Here is a 25938-nt window from a genome sequence, read left to right on the forward strand (position 1 = left end):
TTACAGCGGTAAGGATGAAGCTGAATTATGCAATCATTTGGTTCTTTTGTGCATTTTGTTCATGCATGGACAGCCTGAGACCTTGAATAATCAAAGTTGATGAAGCAGTTAGTCACAATGTTCTTTTTCCAGGAGCGCTCCTGATGATTAATCAGAGACCTGAGCAGCTCTGGCTGCTCCACCTGCAAACACATTACAAGGTTAATTTCTCTATTGATTAGAGAAGAAGAATAAACCAATACTTCACTCTAAATCTTCTTTGTTTTCACACATGCATGTTTTTCTGTTTTCTCTGGAGGTACAAATGCAACTCTGGTTGATGAATGAGGCTTTTACTGATATCATCTTCTTACCATACCCCTTCACTTATAATGAAATAATAAATCATGTTTAGCACAGCATTAGGCTCACATTTATTGCCAAAAATCGAACAGTTTTCAAAAGTTTTTCTTTCTACAGAAAAGTATTTTCACAGACAAGTTAAAAACAATGTTAAGAGTTTAAATATACATTCAGACGTCTGCTGGTGGACGTCTAGGATTTACACCAGAAATCGGCAAAAAGTTCATTACATTTTCTGCTAGTAATACTGTCTCAGAGCTTCTTTCATACATACACACACACACAGACACATTCATGTATATACAAAGACAAAAAGAGTCTCCTGTACTGAGAAGAGGTGACACCACTTTGTGGTTTGTCCATGCCATTCAGCAGAAGGCCATCCCATCAGTTCGCTTTGTGCCGAAGCGACGGACTGTGCCTGGGCGGACCCGGCGACTGGTCCGTTGGACATGTGTAATGAAGCCCGTCACACACACACACACACACACACACACACACGCACACACACGCACACACACACACGCACGTATACACACACAAACAGAGTGCTGTTGTTGAGTCTATGTTGGGGAAGAATTTATAACACCCATTTATTACCCTCTGCTTTATCAGAGAGATGCGATTCCTCTGTGCGTTTCTGATGCAGTCATTATGGTCCATTATGGGGAGCTGACAGAGATGAAGCAGAGGGCGTTGATGGATTTTGGTGCAGGGGCCTGCTGTCACTACCACGTTTATCGAGTGCAGCCTGAGAGACACTCCCCCCGTACAAAATGGCCGCGGCGCCACAACATGGCTCCTGCTGCAATAACAATTACCTTCTGACGATCGGCACAAAATGTTAAAACATTCATCTGCTGCTTGTGTGTGTTTGGAAAAGCTTCAAGAAGCGACAGTCCTGCTTCTCATCACGGCACAGTGTGCATATTTACACAGAAAAAGCATTCAACTTACAGCTTTAAAGAGATCTGTTTAAAAAGTATGAAAGATACCAGTCTGGGCCAGCTTTCCTCAAGTATCTCTATCTAACACAATACTCACAATGAAGCAACAACTGTATTACAATCATATAAATAATATTCATAATAATAATAATAATAGTGTCAGTGTGCCTTAAGAGTCACGTCGGCACCATTTTTCTTCATTCATGCAGTCAAAAATGACAAATGAAGACCAGCTTCAGCGTGTCCTTAACAACTCCCTTTTGAGGTGCAAAATCTGTCACCAAACACATCGATGAGGCAAAATCCTTTTTAGGTCCAAAGTTGAGCCAGCTTCATGGATAAAAGGTGTCAGTTCAGTCAGTTCCTCTCTTTTAATGCCACAGATCAAAAAAGGAGCTGAGAAATACAAGTGATCGATGAGGCTAATTAACTAATTGATCTGGATGATTCTTGAGAGCATTTCATAGTTATCTTCTTCTGCCCTCCATCTTTAGCATTTTCTCATCCTGCTTGGCATGAGGAAATAAAGACACAAGGGTTTTCTGTTTCTAAATCATGAACAACTACAGGTAATACTGAGGGATCTCTTATTTCTCTGACATGATCTAAATTATTATTACCTTTTTGCAGGAGCAGAACAATAAAGTCAATTAATACAGTAGAGATGCACCAGTCAGACTTTTCCTGGTGTGGCAGGTTTTCTTTTTTTTTTTACAGAGAAACTGAAACTGACAAAATGAAGGAATGACAAGATTATCTTCATTTAAGCATCAAAACATATCTCCTCTTTCATGTATGATTTTTATTCTATAATCTCAAAAAGGAACATGAACAGTTTTGCTGTTAATTAACACATTTATAGATGAAAAATAGGAGAATTTCTTAGTTTGATGCATTAAATGAAATGGAGGGGAAATAATAGCTCCCCTCCAATAATAGCTGACTGAAGAAAAATTGTCAGATTTAGCTCTCAGACTGAATTATTGGTGCATCTCTAGTAATAAAGGCATTATGGGTTTTTCTGTTTGTAAAATTTTACCTCCATCTGCTGGAAAAATTTTTTGTTGTACTGCCTTTCTTTTAAATATTCACCTTAACTAAATACTAACACCTCTTGGGTGTTTTTGTTTAAAATATATACAGAAGACCCCTACATCCTTGTATTCCCTTTGGAGTAAAGCCACAAAAACGTGTATGTGGAGCAGAAGCTGGTATGAGGTGAAGTTGAGGCGAGTGGAGGGCTCAGGATAGCCAGAGGTTCTCTGCATCCCCATCTGTTCGCCTGTAGCTGGAGATGACTGCTTCAGAGAAAATACGTCAAAGCCAACTGTCCGGCTACTCCCTACGTCTCTTCGCTGTTCCATTTTGTTTTCTGTCCAGCAGGTTCTCCGCTTGAAGTAATGAGTCATGTTAGCAGCTTTTTGCTTGCAGCAGTGCAGCAACCAATGAAATGATCGTCCAAAGAGAGGAAAGAGGAAGAGAAGATGGAGCGCAGCGAAGTGAAAGGCAGAGAGGGAGACAAAAAGCAGGGATCAGAATTTCTCAGCTCTGCTCCAGGCAGATAAATGCTTCTGTCGGCTCCATCTGTCCCCCTTCCTGCAGGAAGAGCAGGAGCTGTGAGGAGCTTTTAAGAAGAGGTCTTCATCTCTCCTCTGAAATCTGTTCCTCGATCTGTCCATCAGTTGTCCAGCAGGCTCCGTGTCACTGCCCTCTGCCTCCGTTGGGCTTCGTTTTGATGACCCATTCTCCTCCAGGGTTACTGTTATACAGATCCAGGAGATGCGTCTCGGTGTCCAAACAGTGCTCTCCTGTAGATAAACACAAACTTCACTTACTACAAATTAGAGTTTGCAGCAAACTTCATAGCTGTCTGAATTTGCAGACAGCTGAACTGTCACTACTATGAAAAAAAGGAAGTTATTTAGTTTAGATTGTAGGTCTAGCATCTTCAGTAACAAAAAAAAGTCATTTATTTTTTCTTTCAAGTGAGTCCAAACAATACAATTTAAAGATTTTTCTGATGCAATAAAACCGACAAAAAAAACACTCTCTGTTGCACAGGTAACACTTATGGGAATGCACGGACATGCCTATAAGCATTTATCTGCTCTGATGAGTGCAGATGCACACTTCATGTCTCTTTATCTCCTGAACAATTCACCTTGTAACTCTCATCAGCTCAGTGAGCAGAAAGACATGCAAATGTCAGTGCTACTCTTAATCTGAGCAAAAAAAACAACAACAAAAAAACAACTCACCAATATTCCCTCCTACTTCATACAGGGCGCAGTCTGGGTATCCCACTGAGCCGTTTCTGTTAACAGAAAACAATCATGTAAAGTGTTATATAATGCATACAAGTTAAATTCTTACAGAAATCATCAGGTGGCAGACATGATAATGACTGAGCACAAGACACAAAAATAATCAAAATTTTAACAGGAAGATTTAAATTCTAGTTCATGTTTCAGAGCTCGATGACTTCAGAGTGTAATTTAAAATCTAAATAAGCCTCATACCTTCGCATTTTCCCCTTTCCATTTTCTGGGCTGCGGAGGAACTGGCGGTAAAACTGGGCGAGCAGGTCCGAGGTCCTGCAGTTAATGTTGAGCTGGAACTCCATCGTGCCGTTCACCAGATCTCCCACCTGGATTTTTATAGTACGACGTGGCTAAAGAACAGAAACAAATATTTACCTCGGATGGAACATCGGAGTACAACCTAAACGTTGTAAGGGATTCAGATGGTTATACAATGTTTTAAAATCAACAGAGCTGCTAAACAAGCTCACCTCTGAGTTTTTCTCTGTTTTTTCTCTGCTGTCCGGCTGGATCTTTCTCAGCAGGTTCTTGAACTGATAGCGACGGTTACTGTTCTCATTTAGCCGACGCACCTGGCTCATGAGGAAGTTAGGGACCTGAGGAGAGAAGGGCAACATGAATCAGCATTCCTACAAATAAACACTGTATGAAGATTACAAACACGTTATCTACATTTAAAAAGAAGTCCACCTAGGCTTAATCCAAGGCTCCATTTTATTTTCCACTTTTACTAACAACAATGTAGAGAACCAATCTACAGAAAAAGTGCTTCTTTATGCAGATGACATCACACTTCTACTCTGAGGAAGTTTATTGACAAGCTTCAAACTGCCTTCCATCTGCTGCAGAAACAGGTTTCTGTTAATATATAGGATATTCCTAGTTATATGAAAGTGAAATAAAATGCCAAATATAAACTAAAACTTTTCTCAAGAATTGTAAGCTTTAAAACAGCTTGTAGCATTTAGAATCCTATTACAAACTACGCTGGTGTAATCACACTGGACAACCGGTGTGTCATGGCTAATGTAAATAATTCTTCTTACCGTCCAGAGGAGGTCTTGGTAACGAATGAGAAGCCTCATCACATCAGCTGCTTTCTCCGCCTGTCCTTTCTCTGCCCCATCTGTCAGTCGGCTCGGGACGGCCTTATGGAGGAAGAGGTTTGGAGCCATGATGGTTGCCACAGCCCACAGGTTCATCCTGTTCTTCTTCTCTCTGTTGACCACCTTACTGAGGAACTCCAGCAGGGCCTGACAGAAGCGAAACATAAATGAGACCAATTAAATGAGGCAGGGATGATGTTACAGTGAACTGTTTAGGAGAAGGAATCCTATCAACTCTGCTAAACTGGTTTGTTAAGGCTTAAGTTATTTTCAGCTGCTTCAAGTGGAGTTGAAGTGGTTGGTGCAGGTGGTTTTTGTGCTCCTCTCATTTGCTATACGTAAAATTGACTACACAGCTGGATTAGTAAAAGCTGGTCACGAAAGATGTAAAACATTATATAACAGTGTGTTATATAATGTTTTACGTTTAAAACGGACATTATAAAACATGCTTTGGTTAAATGGGTCATGTTTCTGCCAAAAACACTGCAGTGGGTTACAGCCAGCATACTTATTATTTACTGTTAAAAGTTCACATTGCGGTCATTGACTAAAATGAACATTGAGACTGTTTGACTCCCTACAGACACTCCATTATTGTCGCAAACACAACGTTCAAATTAGGAACTTTACAAGTTATCAAATGTAAAAAGGAGGGTAGGTCTGGACAAACAGGGAAACAGGTAATTGGTATATTTTTGTTGAATACTGAGATTATACAAATATATGCCACACTGCATATTTTTACTCATACAAAAACAATTTAAATGGATGGATTAATCTTTTACACAAGTGAAATAAATTCCTCAAATAGAAAAAAGTTCCTTAAGTCTATTTACTTTGTCTATACCTCTCCAGACCCATCTCCCTGTCTATCAAGCTAGATGTTGTGACAGCACCAAACTAATATCTCAAAAGAACGACACTTGAATGAACAAATGTTATGTGTTTTTCTTTGTGAAGTCATCAATCAAAGTCTTCAGGAGTTGTGATGTGTTTACCTTCAGTGTGCTCCTGTTGGGCTCAGGGAGCAGCAGGATGAGCAGGTTCAACATGTGCAGTTTCTGCCTCAGTTCTGTGATGTCTGGAGAACAAAACAATATGGTAAGAAAGACTGAACACACACACACACACACACACACACACACACACACACACACACACACACACACACACACACACACACACACACACACACACACACACACACACACACACACACACACACACACACACACACACTGCCCAGGCACTGCTCATTTCCTCTGTGTTTGACTAAGAGTAATGGGATGTCCAGAGATTAATGGCATTGTGACCGGCAGCCATTAGGATTGTTAGCTTATGTCTTTGTGGTCACGAGTCATTTATCACTTACACTGATCCTACTTACAAACCACAGCTCAGCTGCCATAAGTCAGATGAAATTAATATTAATCTGTTTTTTTTTTATTAAAGTTAAACCCCTGTGGAAAAAAAAGCTGAATTTTGAAGATGCTGTGCATTTTTGTATTTGTGGGGAACTGAATGTATTTTAAAGATATCAACTTGTTCATCTTAAGATTGATTTCTAAGCTGAAACAGAAAAGATAAGGACTACAAAGGATCGCCATCACAATAAAGGAGAGGCAAGTGATTACAAAAACCCAGACCAGAAGTCAGGAAATGTGGCCATCAGATTATTGTGCGGGTAAGTGAAAGAAGAAATATTGCATATCATTATATTATACAGTAACATATGAGACACTATCAAATAAAATAAGTGTTTGCTTTTTCTGGTACTGTTCACTATCTTAAAAGGAACATAATATGAATTACAAATACGCAACAGACCCAGTAAGATCTGCTGATTAAAGCCCACTGACCTCTGACGGCGCTGAAGGTGTTGAGGTATTCTGCAGTGAGCAGTGGGTCAGGAAGCTCTCGGATAAACTTCTTCAAGAGGGCAGCAGCATCATTTGGACTCACTTCATCCCAGTTGAAACGGCCTTTGTAAAAATTGGCCTCCAGATTCTGCTGTAGCAGCTGCAGACAGCGAGTGATATCAGCATCATAAAAACGCAAAATATGAAAATAAACAGAGAAGTGTAGGTAAAGTAGGTAAAGTTATGTCTTGCAAATCTGTGTGCTCTGTGTTTTTCCTGTTTTTGGTTTAATTGCTTTAAATAGAAAAAAAGTTTACTGTCTTATTTGATTTCTCTTATATAAAAACTGTCTTTTAATATCTAGTTTTGAAAACTCTTCTAAAATGGCAACGACTTCAGTTAAGTGGAATACCACATTATTTTTATGTAGTTGTGAAGGTTCATAAAGAGCAGTCTTCAAACAGGGACAATATCATATATTGAGTTTAGTCGATGATGTGTAGTACAAATGAAAAATTCTATAATTAATAAATGTATCAAAGACAGCATTGATTTCAAATCCACTTTTAGGTTATCAGTCATTCTTGGTTATTCTCTCTTTCAGTGATTTAGTGTCAATTGGCGCCCTCTGGTGGCTGGTCTCATTTAACTGCTGTATTATAATAGAGAGAATAAGTACAGGATGATAAAGGGCCACTTGGCTGCAGCTGCTAAATAGAGTATAATTGATTCTGTCTTACTGGGCCTTGTTACGGTAAATGTCAGATGTAGTTAATCTTTAAAAAACCAATTGATATTCAACCATTTTTGACATTTCATAGAAATAATCAGTATTCTGACTACCATGAGAGCCACTTCATTGATAAGATCTTGTACCTTTATCCTGGATTGAGATCCTGGAACCCGCAGGATCCCCTCTGAATCGACTCCTTTCTTTTCCAGAAACGACAGCAGCTGCACAAAGAAACATCAGCAGAACCAGACATCAAAATTTGTGAATCTCCTGCTCACCTCTACTGGTTAGAGTCAGTAACTGCCTCTACAGACAGGGTGTGGTCAAACCACTAAATGTACAGAGATCACTCGGATTTTTAAAGTTTTCTGGTTCATTTGTGTGCCCGTAGAGGCAAATTGCTTCCAAAATTATTCCTTTACAAAGCAACAAAGGAAAAAGCGGAGTCATGCATGAACAGCAGACAGACACATACCGTGTGCAGGAAGAGAGGAATTGAGGTGATTGGTTTGATTTTCTGATCAGTTTCCAGCAGCGTGGCCAGTGGTACCCCAAACAGTGGGCTCTCTGTAACAGATTGAAACATCAACCATGAGATTCGTACAAAAAACTTAGTCCAAAACAACTGAAGAAAAGAGGGAGCTGGGTTTTCTCTTATATATTATTACTTTTCATATTTAGTAACTATCTTTACTAAAAGTAAACAAATTTCTAACTAAAAACGCAAAGATTTTATCTTTAAACAAAGAAATGATAAAACCTATCTATAGAGTCAGTTTCAATATTTGTTTCTTGTGAGCGTTAAATTCAGCAGAGCTGTCACACCTGCGATTTTCCTTTTTCCAGTTTTGTGCCTTTTAACCTCTAGCTCCAAGAGGTCGCAGAGTGCCGTCATGTCGATAAGAGCCAACTGACGAACCTTCTTCATGTCAGCGAGGGAGAGATCTTGAATACGAGTTACTCCGAGGCGACACTTAGGGCAGATCACCCGCTATGGGCATAAAAGTGGACGCAAAGAAAGAAAAATAAAAATTGAGACAGAGAAAGCATAAACAATGCATAAAAAATAATAAATGACAAGAAGAGAGGAATACAGTCATATTAAACACCATCAATTAATCAAAGCCCATAACTCGGCTCTTGCTCAGAGGAAATCTATTTAGCCTGAAATAGAAAAACATAAATCCGCTGGACTCTGACGCAACAACTCTTCCTTTGTTTTCCGCAAATTTCTTAAGATCTTAACCTCATTATCTAATCCTGGCCGGGGGTGGATTAAAAATGACTTGCAGCAATATTCGTGAATGTTATTGTCAAATTTGCATAAGAATTTAAACCCTTTATGATTCAAAATCCCATTTATCCAAGCTGGGAATGTAGCCCAGAGTAATTTCTGTAAAAATGAATACAATTCTTCAATACATTTAGTAGCGACTAGTGAGTTCTAGTTTAGCTAAACAGACACAAATAGATTTTGAAGTAAACAAGAACATACAAATCTTAAACTATAGGTTTTTGACTGGGACATAGTAAAAATTCTGACTGAGTTTAAATTTTAAAATGTTAATATATTAACACTAAGCACAAAAATAGTAGCTCTCCCAGTTAAACCATTAACGTAAAAAAGCTCAAACATACATTTAATAAATTAAATTAATTTGCACAAAATTGGTTTAAAATCTCCATTCTGATGTTATATATTTAGTTTTTTATTTATTTTAAAACAGGGTTTTCAGTGGAAAATCCAGTTATAGAGCCAGTGAAAACAGTGCAGTAGTACATAATGGTATAATGTGCTAACGTTAATTACTTTTTAAATAGTTTCTTTCAAAACACAGGTCTCAGCCTGGCTAAAAGCCATTAGGTACTTGTCATGATTTCCAGTTGACATTTTACTTTAAAGTATTTGTTTTTCTTACATTTAATTGGAGCAGGTAAATTTTCCAGACGGAAATGGCATGTTAAAAAGACTTCCTTAAAAGAAAAGGATTCCAAAGAAAATAAAAAGCAAGCTCACAGGCAGGGTGCCGTCTTCTTTCCGGTATGGGATGTTGTTCAGTGGAAAATTGGCCTGCTTAATGAAAATCACGGCTTGTTCACAGTAAGCAATGTCAGTGATGAGGAATTCCTCTTTAGGGGCAGCCCGCTGATGCTCCGGTGTCACTGCTAAACACACAAACATGCTGGTTTATTATTTTAGTGAAGGAAGTCTGCTGCAGTAATGTCTGAAAGGAAAAATACCCAGAATGCATGTGCGATGCAAGGGTGTACAAGGAAGGAACATTCATCATACAAAAACAACAAAGTGTACGAGATAAGAAGTATGAACTATATATCAGTCATTTTTTTATAATAAATTGATTGTATAATAATTAAAGTATTTTTTGCCCATCACAGGGGCACAAAACCTTGAAAGGTAAAACATGGATTAATTTGAACCAGTAAAATCAGAAGACCTTAAGTTCACTGAAATGTTTCAGGAAGCTCTAAATAATTTGAAAGACATCTGCATCATGGTACATCCTTTTGAATGGATTATATATCTTCTTTTTTCCCCTTCAACTGATTATAATTGTTCTTACCTGAGAAAGGCATTTTGGCAACTGATGCCATACTGTTCTGAGGAAGGTCTTTGCTGTTCTGAGACTCTGGCAGCAGGGCCTGGAGGGACAGAGGTTTGACTTACTACAAAAATCCTTCATCCACAGTTTTAAATATCAATTTTGTATTACTTGATTTGCTGCAGGGAAGTAAATGCACACAGGAATACAGGGTGTTTCCTTTGATAAAGCACTGATAATGATCTGAGGAACCTGGTTCCTGTCCTTCTGTCGAATAGAAAGCCCAGAGGACAAAGAGTGGCCTTTACATGTGATTTGCCTTTATTGTTATAGGTCAGTCTTGGTGTACAGAACAAAACACTGGAGTAAAAAGTCTCTGATGCTTCACAATTAATGATAAAATTAGATGCATGATTTCTTTTCAGCTTGTTTATTGTGTTAGTGCCTATGACACAAAGAGGCTTTCTTGTGCCATAAATCTAAAAGCTTTGATGTCATACTTTTCATAGTAACGCTGAAAATAGACATTGGTGTGAGTGTTTTAATGTGGAGTACAGAATAAGTAAAAAAAAAAAAGCCATTCCAGCTGTTTGATGCTCTCTGCGTTGTTACCTGAGCAATGGGGGAGCTGAAGATGTCCCGAACGTCTCTGGGCGGCAGCTTGTTCTTTTTGCGGCGGGATAACGTGTAGGAATCCAGGCGACGCTGAACAGCTTCTGCCTGCGTCCGGGTCAGAGTGGAAAGCAGCACGGCCTTGTCTACATCCTCGCTGTCCTCACTGATAAGGGTCGATAAACCAGCATCGGCCAGCCACTGCTCCTCCTGTTCCCCCTCTAAAACACGAAGACAAAGAAGGCATGGCGATGTAAATACGTTCCAAAAGAAATGGATATGAGGAGGATGAAGAAATGTTTGAGCATGAAGAATATTAGGCACTGTACAGTATGAGATTCCAGAAAACAATTTAACTGCTGTTATTTAAAACAGACATGCAACTATTATTCCTGCAGCCGCATGAATACAACATACTTATTCTAACTATTGTTATAATGCTATCTAAAACAAATGTTTGAGTTAAGCAAAAATATAGTACAAACTCCTGCTAAAAGTAGTATTCGTTTTCAAATAAACATACTTACCGTACAGAAAATTACACCTTTCTGTCATTTGGCTCTTTAAAGAGTAATGTAAATAAAGCAAGCCAATATTAGCTGGTTAATTAGTTGACTCTCTGGTTGGCTACACAACCTCCAGTTGGTGGCTTACACCTAACGTTTCAAAACTTTAATAGGAGTGATTGTTGGCACTCCCATTGTTTCTAAACCAGGACATGTCTATGTTTGGGATATCAGAATACAGATAAACAGCCAATTGTCTTAGCATTATACACCTTATTTCACTGGTTTGTATTATACTTTTGAACTTTATAAGTTAACTGAAATTAATCAATTTAAATTAAAATCTTTGTAAACAGGTAACTGGCCTGTGCCTACTTTATACAAGTACACATCATGTAAACATTATGTAAAATGTCTCCAAATAGTGAGAATAAACACTTTGTCTTTTTGCAAAATAATTTAAGAATCCAGCATCAAACTGTTAATGGATTCTTTGAAACTAGTAATATGTAAATAGGAAGTTGTCTTGAACTCTAAACACAATCTATACAAAGTAGTTTAACCTCAGTTAAAATACTAACTGAGTGTTTTTGTGCAGTAGGTTAACTTAGTAGTAATCAATAAAAACATAACATCAAAAGAATAAATTGAAAGCCAAAAAATGGGTCTAATCATTTGAATAGATAATATAAATTTACATTAATTAAATTAGCATTTGTGACTGGCCGTTTGTCCTCTGCTCGAATGCTCCTTTTCTTCAGTGTGTTTGATAGTGTTCATCACTGATATGAGGCAAACATCCTGTTACGTTGCCATGGTAAATGCACAATATGGAGACTCAGAGGATCTCAGAAAGACTATTTCGTTACAATGTTGACAAATAAAAAAAATATCCTTCTTCTCCTCTTCCTCTCCATCCTTAAGGGGACTGCAGCAGAATCACAGTGATTACCTTCTGACTGTCTGGAGTCTCTCCTGGTGGGGTCGAGATCCGCCTCGCCACACCCCTGTCGGATGGTCTCAACCTCGCTCCAGAACGATTCCAGGCACAGTTTATCCGGCTGCTCCTGCTCCTGTGCTGCTGGTGAGATTTTGCTGCGAGTGTGCTCAGCGGCTGCCTGGTCCTGCGGGCTGGCCCAGGGCTCCACGCTCATCTCGGTGGGACTGGGATCTCTGGTGCAGACATACACACACGTAAAGAAGTCACACGCATGCATGCAAACAAATGAGCTGAGACACCAAGGCACATAAAAACACAAAGAAAATGAAAGAGATAGAGGCGGAGAAGAGAAGATGGATTAGCCTGGAGAGACCAGAAAGATGGAGAGACAAAAGGTAGGAGCGGAGAGAGGAGAGAGATGGCGAGAGCGGACACAAAGGGGGATCTCTATTGTTCTTGCAAAATGTGGCTTGGAGGAAAAGTACCACAAAAATCCACTAGATGTCCCTGTAACAACATGAAATCGCCTTCCTTAAGGTCACACCCTCCATCTTACACACATATTTCCCCACAACAGAAGCTGTAATAATATAAGCTGAAACCTGTAATTAGGATTTGTAGGCACATAATTTGCTTAAAAGTGTCTTGTTTTAATAAATGCACTGCTAAAGTAAGGGTCTTTTCAAAAACATCCCACCAGCAATGGGGCAGACTTCCAGGCATTAAAATGTGACCTCCTGATCAGACACAGGAAATGGTCTGCTGATTCACTCTGCTGATGCGCCACTCAGTCAGTCACTCTTTGATTCAGCAAATCTCAGGCAACAGTCCAAACCATAGTGTTTCTGAGAAGCAATGCAATTACTGCTATGTCTGGAATGAGAGGCAGAGAATAACTGGCATACTTTCTATTGTGTTCTTAGGACGATCCGCATACATTTCAACAACAGCTGCAAGTGAACCAAAGCAAGATGCAAGATGCAATCAAGTTAGTTAAATCAGTTTCATGGTGGCAGAAATGGAGGGGGGAAGATACTTTGAGCTTGAGTTTCAACAGAATTAAATTTTCAATAAAACGTTTGTTAGATATCAAAGTAATGATGAATAGGCTAACAGAACCAACAATGCTAAGCCTGCTTTATATATTATAAATAAGGCTATTTTCTAGTAAAAACAAAAGGCTGCTATTTTTCCTTTACTTTAAACTGAAGTTATTAGGAAGTCAGTCAAGTCAGTAAATGGACTATGATATAGTAAAATTTTTGAGCAGGTTTTATCTCATCAGCCAATGAAAACACCCTTTTTCCATGATTTATAAGCCCCCCACACAATGAGCTGACTAAAAGTAACTAAACAGCAATCAGATTTGCAGCTTGAGAAGCACAATTGAAGTGTACAAGATACTCAACCTTGATTAACTTTTAGCAGTAAGGCATTCAGTAAGCATTTCATAAGCCACTATGATTGCATTACAAACCTCTCACTTTTGAGAAAATGCTAACTACTAGCATTTTCTATGAGCAATAAGCAGATTTTAACTTTTTCAGCCGAAGAGAAACTTTAGTCATAACTATGATAATAAAGTCACACAATTCAATCTGATCGTATCTATTTAAAAAAAAAATATATATTAAGTATAAGATAAAAAAACCTCAAGTTTTGTTTAAGCCACCTTTAAAGTCAGTACAAACATGATGCAATTTTCATGAACCGGATTTGTAGCAATTACACTGACCTAGCTAATTAATTTAAGTAATTATTTCAAGAACTATTCAATTTGTAATGCTCTGATTGTTAATTAAATTAATTAACAATCATAGCATTAAAATAAATTAATTGAAAGGAAAATGTATCTGTTTACCTCTTTTTAAAAATAAATCTATATTACATTTGTAACTTCAATTTTTTAAGAAATAATAATCATTCCAGCTGTTCAGTTTATTTTTATGCTATTTTTAGACACTATTGTTCTCTTTACAATAAGTAAAGATGACCAGCAGAAACGCAGTCACATTCTTTACTCTTAAATAACATTGCATGATTAAAGGATTGCATGATTAAAATGTTAGACACATTGTAGGACACATGATTAAATTGTTAGACACATAGTCATAAGTAATTACAATCCAAAATTAAATCTAGATTTAAATGACACTGCTAATTAGTGTTTTCCCAACTTTGATCACAATTCCTGCAATAGTTAGGCTAAAAATAGAGTATATTTCTTAGTGTATAAAAGAAAATAACCTCTGAAGATACTGAAGTCATTATGTAACAACAACTTGTCATCTATTTAAGTACATGACTGGATAAAACAGAGTACACCATTTAAATTTTGAACATTACAGCTTTCTTCTCATGTTGCACTTCTCATGCTTCATGTCACATCTTCCCAGCTATCATCTATGCAACTTCACTTGTATAACAGAGATTCACCAAACCAAACACATGTATAATTTTGGCCTAACATTTTTCAGAAATAACTCTCCTTAGAACACCCACCTGGCTTTTTTTTTGCTGCTTGTCTTCTTCGCGTGCTTTTTTTCCCACATGCTATGAGTTAGCCCAAGCTTGAAACTATTTAACCTGGTGTGTGAAAACTGCATCTTGGGCTCCATTCTGCTCAGCACTACCTCCTCTTTGCCTCCCATGTCCACACGACCAAAGCAATCCGGGAATTACAATCTCTGTACAAAATCTAGCTGTATCCAGCGTCGCTGACCGGGCACCATGTGAGAGTGATGTACATCTGTCAGTGGTTCGGGTTCCTTTGAGCTGTAGTATGAAGTGATGCAGACTGGAATGCAATAGAGCGAGTGTCGAGGCTCCTAGCATGAAAACATTCACACCTGTCCCTTCCCCCTGCCACTTTTGAGTGGAAACACGCCCTCTCTGGTTCGCTCTCTGGTTCAAACTGGAATCTGTAACCTGCCTCCCTATAAACTCTGTGACTGGAGCACAACAAAGACAAGCCTTGTTTCACTCTAATGACCACAAACTATCTCAAAACAAGGATGAAAACTGACAGACTTAATGTTCGGCATTTCAAGAAGGTTTTTAGTCTTTCTCAGTGACAGCTTTTCATGAGCTCATTCATCAAGGGAACAATGCCTTACTATATGTTATCAGTTGTATTAATCAAAAAGATCAAAATATGAAGTCAGAGGACTTAAAAACCTTTTAATAATTTTAAACTTTTCATTGAGAAATGTCTAATCAGCATTAACAATCCACATGCCTAAAGGGTGACACCTAACCATGGTATGAGTTGAATCAAACTGTTACCTTATATGCAGACAGACACAAAATGTACTAAGTCTATGATCTCATGGCAAATATTCTTGCTCAATCTCATACCTGAAACTAAATAAACAACTGAAAAATGTCTCCAAGGTTGCAGAATGTCCAGGTGATGTATGTAAACAACTATGAAGCCGTTAGAGGTACATTTGCAAGGAAAAGTTTCTCAAGTTCCACAAGTACTACAGGTCTGTCAACACTGCCTGAGAGAATACTGCTGTTCCCGGTAACATCACCAAGCCACTGACTTTTCACTGGTTATCTGGTATTTTCCATTCTTAGTATTACTGCTCAAAATTTTCCAACGTCAGTAAACAAACACCTTTAAAGCAGAAACTGAAAACATAGGGAAATATTCCGGAGACATAGACCTCGGATAAAGTCAGGTCTGTTATCTGTGATTTACAAAGATAAAAAGACACAAAAAACTTAAGACTGGGGAAGAGGTTAACCTTCCAATCAGACTTAAATATACAGCTACAGTGTTATAAGTACAGTGGAAGGGTTTATATCAATTTATTTCATGTGACTTAAACTTGTAATTCACAGACGTCTTTCATTCTGTTTTACTGAGCTTGAAATTTTTTGTAAAAAAGAATGTTCCCAACAGCCAGTCAGTCAGAGGTGGTTCTACAAGGTGTTGACTCTAGGGAGAAAAATACACTTGCATGCCAAACATGCCAGATTTTTGAAACTTTTGAAACTCTTCTGTAAGAGCTGTAACAAATAAAAACATAAAAACACTGAGCTAAACTTCAGGCGGTCTAGCAGCAAATTAAACCAACATATAAATCTATATCGACATGAGCCACAAAACAAAGTACATGTTCCACGCCAACTAAAAAAACGGACTACTGAAAATGTCAGAGTGTTTGGGATTGTTTCTAGCTGAATGGACCTTGCAGAAACACAAAGAATCAACAGGAAGCCATGCACTCAGAGAAGAATGGACATACATAACGCTGTCCATCTTCCTACTTGGAGCAGTGAGTAATAACAAAAGGTAACCACAACAAACAGCTAATTTCATGGACTGCAATAAACAACGTGCAAAAGCAGCTTGCCTAGCAGACTAAGCTTAGTGGATGAATTTCAAACAAAGCCTCTTAATTTTGAGAGAATATAGCAATTAAAACTACAAAAACAAGATTAACAAAATGTTTATCCTCAACTCTTGACAGCAAGCTCCGGTCAATTGTGTAGAACCACAAACACAGAGTGACTGATTTTTTATGGATCACAAACATGAAAGCAGTCTTACATACACTTCAATAAAGGTTCCCCTCCAAAAAATTGTATATTTCTAACTTTAATAACAGAGACAATGAAACCAAAGCCCTGTCCAAGTAATTCCTAATCTAAATCTGGTTGTTAGACCACAAAAGCACATTATGCCTGATCCTACCTGGCTTTTGCCCGCCAGAGGGTTTTCCCTGCGAGCAGCAGCAGAGCCGCCGAGCCACTTTTTCCCCATGGCATCCTGCAGTTGTCCCCCCAGATTGTTGAAAACTGGAGGAAACAGCAGCTGCCTGCCCTTGGCAAGCTGTTTCCTTGTAATCTCTTCTATGTGCAAACACTTTAGAACAAGGACAGTCTGCTTGTGCTGGCAGGCACGTCACTACATCATATCCTGAAGCAGGAAAGGAGGTCTACAAGGGGTGCTGGAAAAGGGAGAAAAACTAAGTAGCTGACTTGATGATGCGCAAGGAGAAACGGAGGGAAATAATCGATGACTGATAATGGGGGTGGAAATTCAGTAGATCGAACAGAGTAGTAACCCTTTAAAGGTCCCTTTTCTGTTTTTCCAGACTACTTATGTATTTTCAGCTCTATGCTTCATCAAGAGGAATATGTGTATGAAAAATATTTCTATATCCAAGCCAGTTGCCAGTGTTAGGACACTTCCAAGTAAAAACAAAAACAACAAAAAAAACTGAGGTTCCAAAACATACCAAAATATGTTATCACAATTAAAGTGCTTTTAATGAAATGCCAAAAAAAAGTGCTGACATGATTGGAGCTGGCTCCAGGTGTTGGAAGCATAGTGTTGCTGCGCTTGTTGCTGGGCATTGCCTGTCAAATGTCTAAATGAAGACTCCAACACTTTATTTTCTTACAAAAAAGCATTTGTCTGTTCATAAAAAAATCCAGATTTCCTGAAAAACTCAAGGAGTACAGCGCATCACTCTCAGTATGATACTGCCATTTAAAAACTGCAGTTAGTGAGCTACTGCCACTTTGTCTATTCAACAGCCCATCACGTGATCTCTATCTGAGCCAATATCCCAACAACATAGTTAGCTAACATCAGTTAGTTACTCTTGAAAGAGCAGACTGACAAAACTATCACATTCTGCACAGGAAGCTAATTTTTATAACTGTATTGAACTATTAGACTATAAATTAACTTAAGGTCCTATGCCAAATGGTACAAATGACAACGTTATGTAATGTAATAAGCCACAATTATTTATACTGTTGCTAAAATAACCTATTGCGTTTCTGTTGTAAGTAAAAGGTGTTAGGTGTTATTTTTAAATGTATTTCTGGGGTTTAACATACAGTCCACTTCTTACTGATGCATTCACTTATATAGTTTAATACAAACACAGTAAATTGTGACACTATTCCTTTACATATCTGCTACTCTTTAGTGTTTAAAGGTTTCTTTAGAAACGTCAAGTCATTTCAAACAATTAGTGATAGAGGGCTGCATGGAGGCACTGTTGATTCAAACCTGACACGTTCAGGGTTCAGATCTCAGCTGGGGTCTTTCTGTGATTTTGAATGTTTACCTGGTACATTTCCTCTAGAAACTCCAGATGTTTTCTTCAGTGTAAGACATTTGTTATGTTATTATTGACTCTAGAATTCCCCTTTGTAAAGAATGTATTTGTGTTCACTCTTGCTTGTCTGAGTTGGCCCTGAAATGGAGTATCTCGCTGTTCAGGATGTACCTGCTTCTCACTCTTTGACTGTGAACGTAGACATATGCCTAGAACAGGATATAATAATCTATATCTATATATATCTATATCTATCTATGTATAGATAGATAGATATAGATCTATATATATGTATATAAAGGTATATATATATAGATCTATATACTGTATATATAATAATGCACAAAGAACACAAAAAATTCCTCTAAAAAAATTGTTTTGTATATTCAGTTCAATGTTCATGACAAGCTAATCATTTCATGATATTTTCTTCTTTTTTAGGTAACTTTATAACTGTGACTGAATGACACAGCAATAATAGTCACAAATACTACTGTCAGAAAAAAAATCTTATCATGATGAGAAATTTATCACAATAAATGATACCATGAATGCCCCCTCCTAATACAAAACATTGCATCATTTGAAATGTTAAATGCTAACTCCATGCATAAGCCGGAGTTTCTGACAGAATAACCCTGAACAAAAATTCCACAGTTTCATCATGGTATGCACACAAACATTTTAAAAAATATGTGTAAAATGATGTAACTGCTTGTATTTTAATTAGCCAGAATGTATGTTCAGGTAGCTTGCTCTACCTGCTTAATAGAAATGGAGTTCAAAACTTGCCATTGTAGTTTTAAAACAACATTAATTAATACCAGTGCTGGGTGTTTCCAAAGAGCCAAATACTGTATGTTTGGTAAGTGAATGAAAAATGTTGTAACCTTATTTTACCTGGCTGACTGGCAGTACACAACAAGAGGTGGAAGGTGTTGCACCATGTTAGTCTTTGCACTACAAAGTTAAAAAAATCATCAGTCACTCAGACCACTTTTATATTCTAGGTGATTTTTTTTACAACCATCAATATCACGTCATCTCTGCTGCAAACTGAGGGACATCTGATAGGACTGATAAACCTGTTTGTCATCTTGGTACTTTCCCAATGACCAGATCAGCACAGATTATATGGACTACAAGGATGCCTCTTGGAACACTGCCATTCTCACCAGGTCCTTCAGCCTAAACTAATTTACTACTTACTTCATCTAAGGCCCATCCTTCAATCAATTTGACAAATCCCCATTTTATTTGCAATATATTGTTTCTGTCTGTGTTTAAGTATTACTGGTCTGCGACAGGTAGAAGTAGCCTCCTTATTAGGCAAAATATCAATGCTATACCTCTATTTTAAACTAAGTCTTAATTCTTTACTGTACTACTACATCAAGACATGCCATTTTCTCGACTTTCACAAATGTCCAAAAACATTTTCCCCCTTTTTCTTGGATTTTCTCTGACTGTCATTTCTGCCCTGGCAGGCCCTTCTGCCCTTATCTGACAATCCTTCTTAGCTCACAAAGACGTTCAGAGAGAAAGTAGAGTGTAGAACGTGAGGGCACATCCTCACATTACCCTGCAGATGGCATGTGACAGCTCACTCAGTCTCGTGTCCCTGCTCATCCGCCTCTTGGCAAGCAAGGCCTTTGTGGAATTAAAGGGAAGGAGAGTAGACTAACAAGCAATAGAGATCACAAAAAAAGATCAATGATATCAAAGATAACTATAGTATGGTTCAAGAACTGGAAGGATGTGACCACAAGAAGACAAAAAATGTCCTCAAAACCCATTTATCCACTTTTCTGTCAACTTTGCTCTTTGATCTGTTTTTAAGATCATCAAACAAATTGCATTATTGGACAAATATAAACTGAGGAAATATAGAAAAAGGTTTTCTAACAATGATTTCATTAAATGAAGGTAGAATACAGGGTGAAAATAGCTACCCAAACCAACCCGTCCCTATGTGAAAAAGTAATAGCCTTATAAAACTAATAACTGGATAGTGCCACAACAACAACTGCTGTCAACTGTTTACAGTAATTTGCAGTAAATATTTTACCTCAGCCTGAAATAATTTAGGCTCACTGTTTACTGAGTTATTTCTATTCAACCACATTGAAAAATTCATGCAGTAGCATCTCAATCAGGTTGAAGAGACCACTACAAAATCTTTTCCAGAACCAATCAAAGGTGTTGTGTTGTTTTTGGTCAGCAGTTATTTTAGCTATTCTCCTATTGGTGTCATTTTGCCTGGTCTGCCTAGTTTTTGAATAATGAAGACAACCCTAGATAAAGCAGGTGAGGTTTACAGGGCATTAGATGTACTGGATTCTTTTGTGACCTTCTGAATAAGTCATCAATGCATTATTGGATTATTTTGTTAAGACAGGAACTCTTGGGAATTACTGTCAAAGTGTTCTCCATTAATGGATAATTTCTCTCACTTTGGTTTGCAGGAGTCCAAAAGTCTTAGAAATGGATTTATAACCCTGACTTATAGAAGTTGATGATTTTGTTTCTCTTAGTCTTGCTTTCCACACTGGGTCAGGTTGATTTGGATGTCTTTATTTGCTTAATAAATTAAATTTGAATTTGAAAGCACCTTTTTAAAATTAACTCTGGTGGTCCTTATATGAAATAAAATGTGATGATCTGAAAAATCTTAGTATGACAGAAAAAAAGCTAAATCAAATATCTGTAACAAGGCAAATAATTCTTAAAGATTATTTTCAATACCAATTCTATGCTTTTTATTTTTGTGATTTGGGCCAGCAATTATGTATTTTATTCTTAAAAACTGGTTTCAATGCATGTACCAAACTACAGCAGTAATGCATCATATTAAGAGGATGGCTGAACACCTCCAGATGGTCTGATTAGCAAGTGAATGGTGACACAGTGAGAATGATGACCAAATGTCACTTTTTATGCAAATTGCTTGTTTACACATCAGTGTACAGTAAATGCTTGCTCACAAATATAAAAAACTCACTGAAACAGATAAAATGTGAGAAATGAAATTATAAAATTAATTGAACTGATACAAGAAAGCTTTTCATCAGACAGCCAAAGCAAACAGAAAATATTCGAAAATTGAATGTTGTGAATTCCTGGTGAAGTCATGAGTATGAGACTCTTGATGGCAAGCACAAGATGTTTCTAGTGCATACGTACTCAAAGATAACACTCAGTTGCAGGAAGTTATTTTCTGGAACACGCCCACAATGATATGCGTGTGTCCTTGGATCATTTTTTACGACAGTAAAGTTTTGCACATTGATTCATTCATCCAGGCGAAGTAGTTGAACTTGTTCTGGAAGCACAGAGGGGAACTGTAATGAAGAAAAGCTTGGTTCATATAAACAAACCGATTTTACATTGAACATGTTGCAATGTGAAGCTCAACATTTTATCTTATTTTATTTAGCCAAGTCCCATCAAACACTGTCACCTGTGGTTAATGTCTTTCAAACAAAGACAGATTAAACACACACTACATACTACTGTACAAATCCAGATCTGATTCTTGGTTCTTTAGCTCAGTTTTGTCAGACCTCAGCTAGGAATCTTGGTTTTACTTTTGATAGCTGTTTAAAGCTAGATGAACAAGTTAGCTCTGTCGTTAAATTAAGTTTTTATCATGTACGGATTTGAGCAAAAGTTAAATCTTACTTTTGTTTTAAGGACTTTGAAGGACTTATCTATGCCTTCATTACAACTCATTTGGATTATTGCAATTCTTTATATAGTGGCATGGATAAATCACAGATGCAGCGACTTCAAATGATCCAGAATGCAGCAGCACGGCTTCTTACAGGAACCAAGAGGCATGGCCATATAAGGCCTGTACTGGCCTCTTTACACTGGCTGCCGTCTTTTATCAAATAGATTTTAAGACTCTTTTATTAACTTATAAAGTTTTAAATGGGTTAGCCTCCCCATATCTTCCGTACCTTTTAAAATTTCAGTCTGTGCATAGAACCCTACTATCAAATAATCAGCTATTATTGACAGTTCCTCGAACTCGACTTAAGAGGAAAGGAGATCGGGCTTTTTCTGTTGTTGCTCCTACTCTATGAAACAATTTACCTTTCCAGATTAGATCTGCCAACAGCCTGGATCATTTTAAAATGCTTCTCAAAACTCATTTTTATTCTTTGGCATTTATTTGAAGTAGTGTTTTGATACTCTGTTTTTATCAGTTTGTGTTATTGTCGTTCTTGTACAGCATTTCGGTGCAGTTTTACACCCGTTTTTAAAGTGCTATATAAATAAACTTGACATTGACATCTTGTTCTAAGTTGCAGTTTGTATTTCTGGTCTGATAACAAAGTTATTCAGGCCAGGTTGGTTTCTGGTCTGATGGCATCAACTCCTGTCTCAACACTTGATTAGGAATTTCCTCTATTTTTAGTGTTGAGCTTTATTCCTGTTCTATATTCTAACAACTTATAATTTAACAATAAAGTCATGCAAATAAACAGCGGATGAGCATGTTCTCCTGAAATCTTACACCTCCATGGTAATATCAACAAATGATCGGAACAGGTTCAGGCTTGTGTAGCCCAATTTCTCGTACTGATCAAGACAATAATGACTTCCTTGAAACATATCTCTTACAGTACATTCTTCCACAAACTCTGAAAGTCATCTGTCAACACCCTTTGAATGCCTTTACATCTAAAAAAGCAGGCTCTGAAATCTTGTATTCTCTATGCTTTAATTATGTTTTGATTTAGCTTCATCTTCTGATTTTAAAGTAGTCTTAGTATTGCATTATTTTATGCTTCTTACGACTCTCTTCCACTATTGTTTTCTAAATTTGCTCAGTTAAATGTTTTCATTTCAATATGTTTAGAGATAAAGGCAACCCACTTCCTGACTTTGGTTATGAATGTTTGCATATTTTTGGAATTACTTATTTTAGTAGCAACATTTTCTGTTTTGCAGAACAATATTAAAAATGCCACCCAAGGAGTTTTTAGGTTTTAGGTAAGTCAATACATTTTCAACCCACACCTTTCCCATCTAAATTTAGTCTAAAGAAAAATTGTTAAAGTTTTCCTGTAAAGTTAGGTTGTTTCTCCACCACTGGCACATTTGCAGCAAACCAGCAATATTGAACAATATTGGTAGTGTTAAGACACTCATCCTGGCTCTGATTGATTGGGACTGGAAGCAGTGTATTTCTGGAGATGGCAGTAGGACCAGAATGAGGAAGTATCAATGTTTTATTTATTTTTTTACAGCTTTTCTGTCTCGTATTATACTGTCAAGACATAGTGACAGCTTTTACTAATACGTAAAAAACATATTTTTGTAAAAGTTACCTCCTTTAAGAGGGTGTAGAACATAGATAGAAACCCAACAACAATCCAAGGTAACTCGTTTTGAGATTCCTGTTGCTTACTTGTTCTGTGGTCTGTGATATTACATGTATTTAGATTTGGATATGTGCCCCAGGCAGTTTTCCTGTATATTATTTCTGTTTATTCCGGCCTTTTTTCCTTAGCTGCAGCACATTATTTTAATTATACATACCTGATCCACGCTTCAGCAATCAACCTCCACTATAAGTGCCAGTAACTACTGGACAAAGGCTTCTACTACCAGGCCTGCTACATTATTCTCATATTGCTTTGAGGTTTGATTTAAGTCTGTAAATTGCATTTATTTTTGTATTAAATAGCCAATCAGTATGAGATAGCCTCATTCCTGCTCAGATTTTTGCCCAAATTCAACATTTTAAAACAAATATTTTGTAAATATAAACTAAAGATTATCAGTTCAAATACCTTAAAAAACTTGGGAAATTAAGCTGCAAAATTAGGTACTAACTGTACTAACAGAATCTACTCCTAATTGACAGGATTTGTGAACAAACACTCTAAAAGTTATTTGGGATGCAACTGGGTGATTTTTTTTTTTTAAATTGTGAAGTGTTCAGGCTTCCCCCAAAGCTACCTCCCTCATTATGCCCTGGTAATGAGCCATACTGTCCACGTCAAAAAGTCCAACTAACAGATGGATCTGTCAATGTGTCTCTCTTCTGCAAACAGATTGCCCCTTGTGTCAATAAAAACAAAAACAACTGTCTCCACGTAAATACCTTCACAGGAGTATCGCAGAAGTTGCCTGACTGAGCTTTGCTGGGCTTAAGGTACTAATGACAGCTGGGCAACCTTCTCCTCTCGTGCCATATGGAGTTAAAGTAGATTACAACAACTCAGTGATTTGCGTTGACTTTTGTTGTTTTTAGTTTTTGAAGCACCATTTGCCCTCTCTGTTCAGATACACTAATGGTTTTTAAAAACAAGTAGCAGTTTTCTAATTTAATGATTTGTATACTTAGTGTAACAAGTGTGGGTTAAGAAATATTAAATGAAAGGACAAATTAATTTTAAAATGACTGCTAAGAGCAGGCCATCATTAGTTGCAGTCATTTATAACTACTTAAAAATAGTCAATATGAAATATGCATAGTCTTGTTGTTAAGGTTATTAATGCTGTTATTATGCCCTTGTATTTAGTTCATTAACCAAGTGTACTTCAATTAGTTGTAGTAGCAGGTTACAATGACATTTTGCTAGTGAAATGTCTGGAAAGCACTCCCTTAATTTACTAGCAATAATACTTGCAACGTGATCCAGCCTGTGTAACGGGTACTAAGTGGCCAAAGTGTGGGACCTAAAACCACTCAGTTTTAAGGCAGTTTAGAAGTGATATCTTTATACAGCACAGGTGTAGAATCAGACCACAGTTAAGTTACAAAATAAAGGAAGCTGAAATTAAAATATGCTGAAAGCATTGGGAAAAAGGACACAGACATTGTCCTTCTGAAGCATCAAAACATGCATACCTACTACCATCAAAATAAAACAAAAGATAATTCAAAAATATTAAGAAAAAAATAGAATACTTAAAAGTTGCTTTCCTTGCATATATTTAAAACATAGACTATAGGAAATATGAAATTAAAAAAATACTAATTTTAGAGAGTTCAATTTATTAGTCAAATATAATGTCACATTTTTTCTGCTGCTGAACCCACTCACTCCTGTGAAGATGCACGTGCAGGCGCAAAAAACGCCCCTAGCAACAAATCTTTACATCCTAGCAACCACAAACGCTTAGAGAGCAGCACGATGGAAAACGGTCAAATTAGCCCAACAACAAAAACATTTAGTCCATCTTAAACTACCAACAACTAACAGAACAACATGCAACTTTGAAATAACAACTTAACTATGAAAAATGCATGCTAAAACACATTGAGAACTATAAATAAGAAGCTTCTATATGGCAGCTTACTTACATGGAAAAACACCGTCTTCTCAAACGGTGAGTGAAGACTCGACTGAGCGTGAAGAGAAACGTTTTCCATTAGGTTTAACAACAGAGACGAGTCCTGCAGAGAGCCGTGACAGCAGCCAGATGGACGTGAAAGGAGATGAGAAAGCTTTCTGCTCTCCACTAACAACATCTCCTGATCCTTCTCGCCTTTACGTCTGACGTCACTCAGAACGCCGGGCTCCATAGCAGTATTCTGTTAATTTACTAATTATGTTGCGTGCGGTTAAAAAAAACTAAATGAAATAATTTTTTTAACTTGTTATCACTGTAATAAAGCATACACCACAGTCTGGCAAAAAAAAAAAAAAAAAAAAAACTTAAATAAATTAAACTGATACGTTGTTTTCTTTCTCCTTTTTCCCCTGTACAAACACCACTTTCAGTTATAATGAGTGTCAAGAAGAAAAAAAGTCATCACAGACTTATAATTAGTAGAGTACACAGCAAGCATAGAGCAAAAGTGTGAATGAGTCAGATGAGCTAAAGCGAATCATGTAGTGGCAGCATCATGCTGTGGGGTCATAAACCAAGGACAGGGGAGCTAGTGTTGTTCTGAGGTT

The 25938-nt window shown here is 37.3% G+C and overlaps 1 protein-coding gene across 4 annotated transcripts; it reads right to left on the reverse strand.

Annotated features, from left to right (window-relative positions):
- Positions 1 to 389: 389 nt before the first annotated feature.
- Positions 390 to 25512, reverse strand: arhgap40 (Rho GTPase activating protein 40). Of its 4 annotated transcripts, XM_023325458.1 has the most exons (16): positions 25341 to 25512; positions 21200 to 21338; positions 11943 to 12163; positions 10485 to 10705; positions 9894 to 9972; positions 9329 to 9477; positions 8137 to 8302; positions 7787 to 7878; positions 7455 to 7532; positions 6579 to 6738; positions 5718 to 5800; positions 4657 to 4863; positions 4081 to 4206; positions 3809 to 3960; positions 3548 to 3603; positions 390 to 3097 (listed from the first exon to the last, which is right to left on the reverse strand). In XM_023325458.1, exons 3-16 carry the CDS (start codon positions 12142 to 12144, stop codon positions 2991 to 2993), a joined length of 1878 nt encoding a protein of 625 aa, XP_023181226.1. In that variant the 5' UTR covers positions 12145 to 12163; positions 21200 to 21338; positions 25341 to 25512; the 3' UTR covers positions 390 to 2990. The 4 variants fall into 4 exon arrangements, with proteins under 4 accessions (XP_023181226.1, XP_023181228.1, XP_023181225.1 ...); XM_023325460.1 differs by lacking the exon at positions 21200 to 21338; XM_023325457.1 differs by lacking the exons at positions 21200 to 21338; positions 25341 to 25512 and adding an exon at positions 16636 to 16998.
- Between the last annotated feature and the right edge of the window lie 426 nt (positions 25513 to 25938).

The sequence above is a fragment of the Xiphophorus maculatus genome, chromosome 20, assembly GCF_002775205.1.
Source record: "Xiphophorus maculatus strain JP 163 A chromosome 20, X_maculatus-5.0-male, whole genome shotgun sequence".
Taxonomy (NCBI): domain Eukaryota; kingdom Metazoa; phylum Chordata; class Actinopteri; order Cyprinodontiformes; family Poeciliidae; genus Xiphophorus; species Xiphophorus maculatus.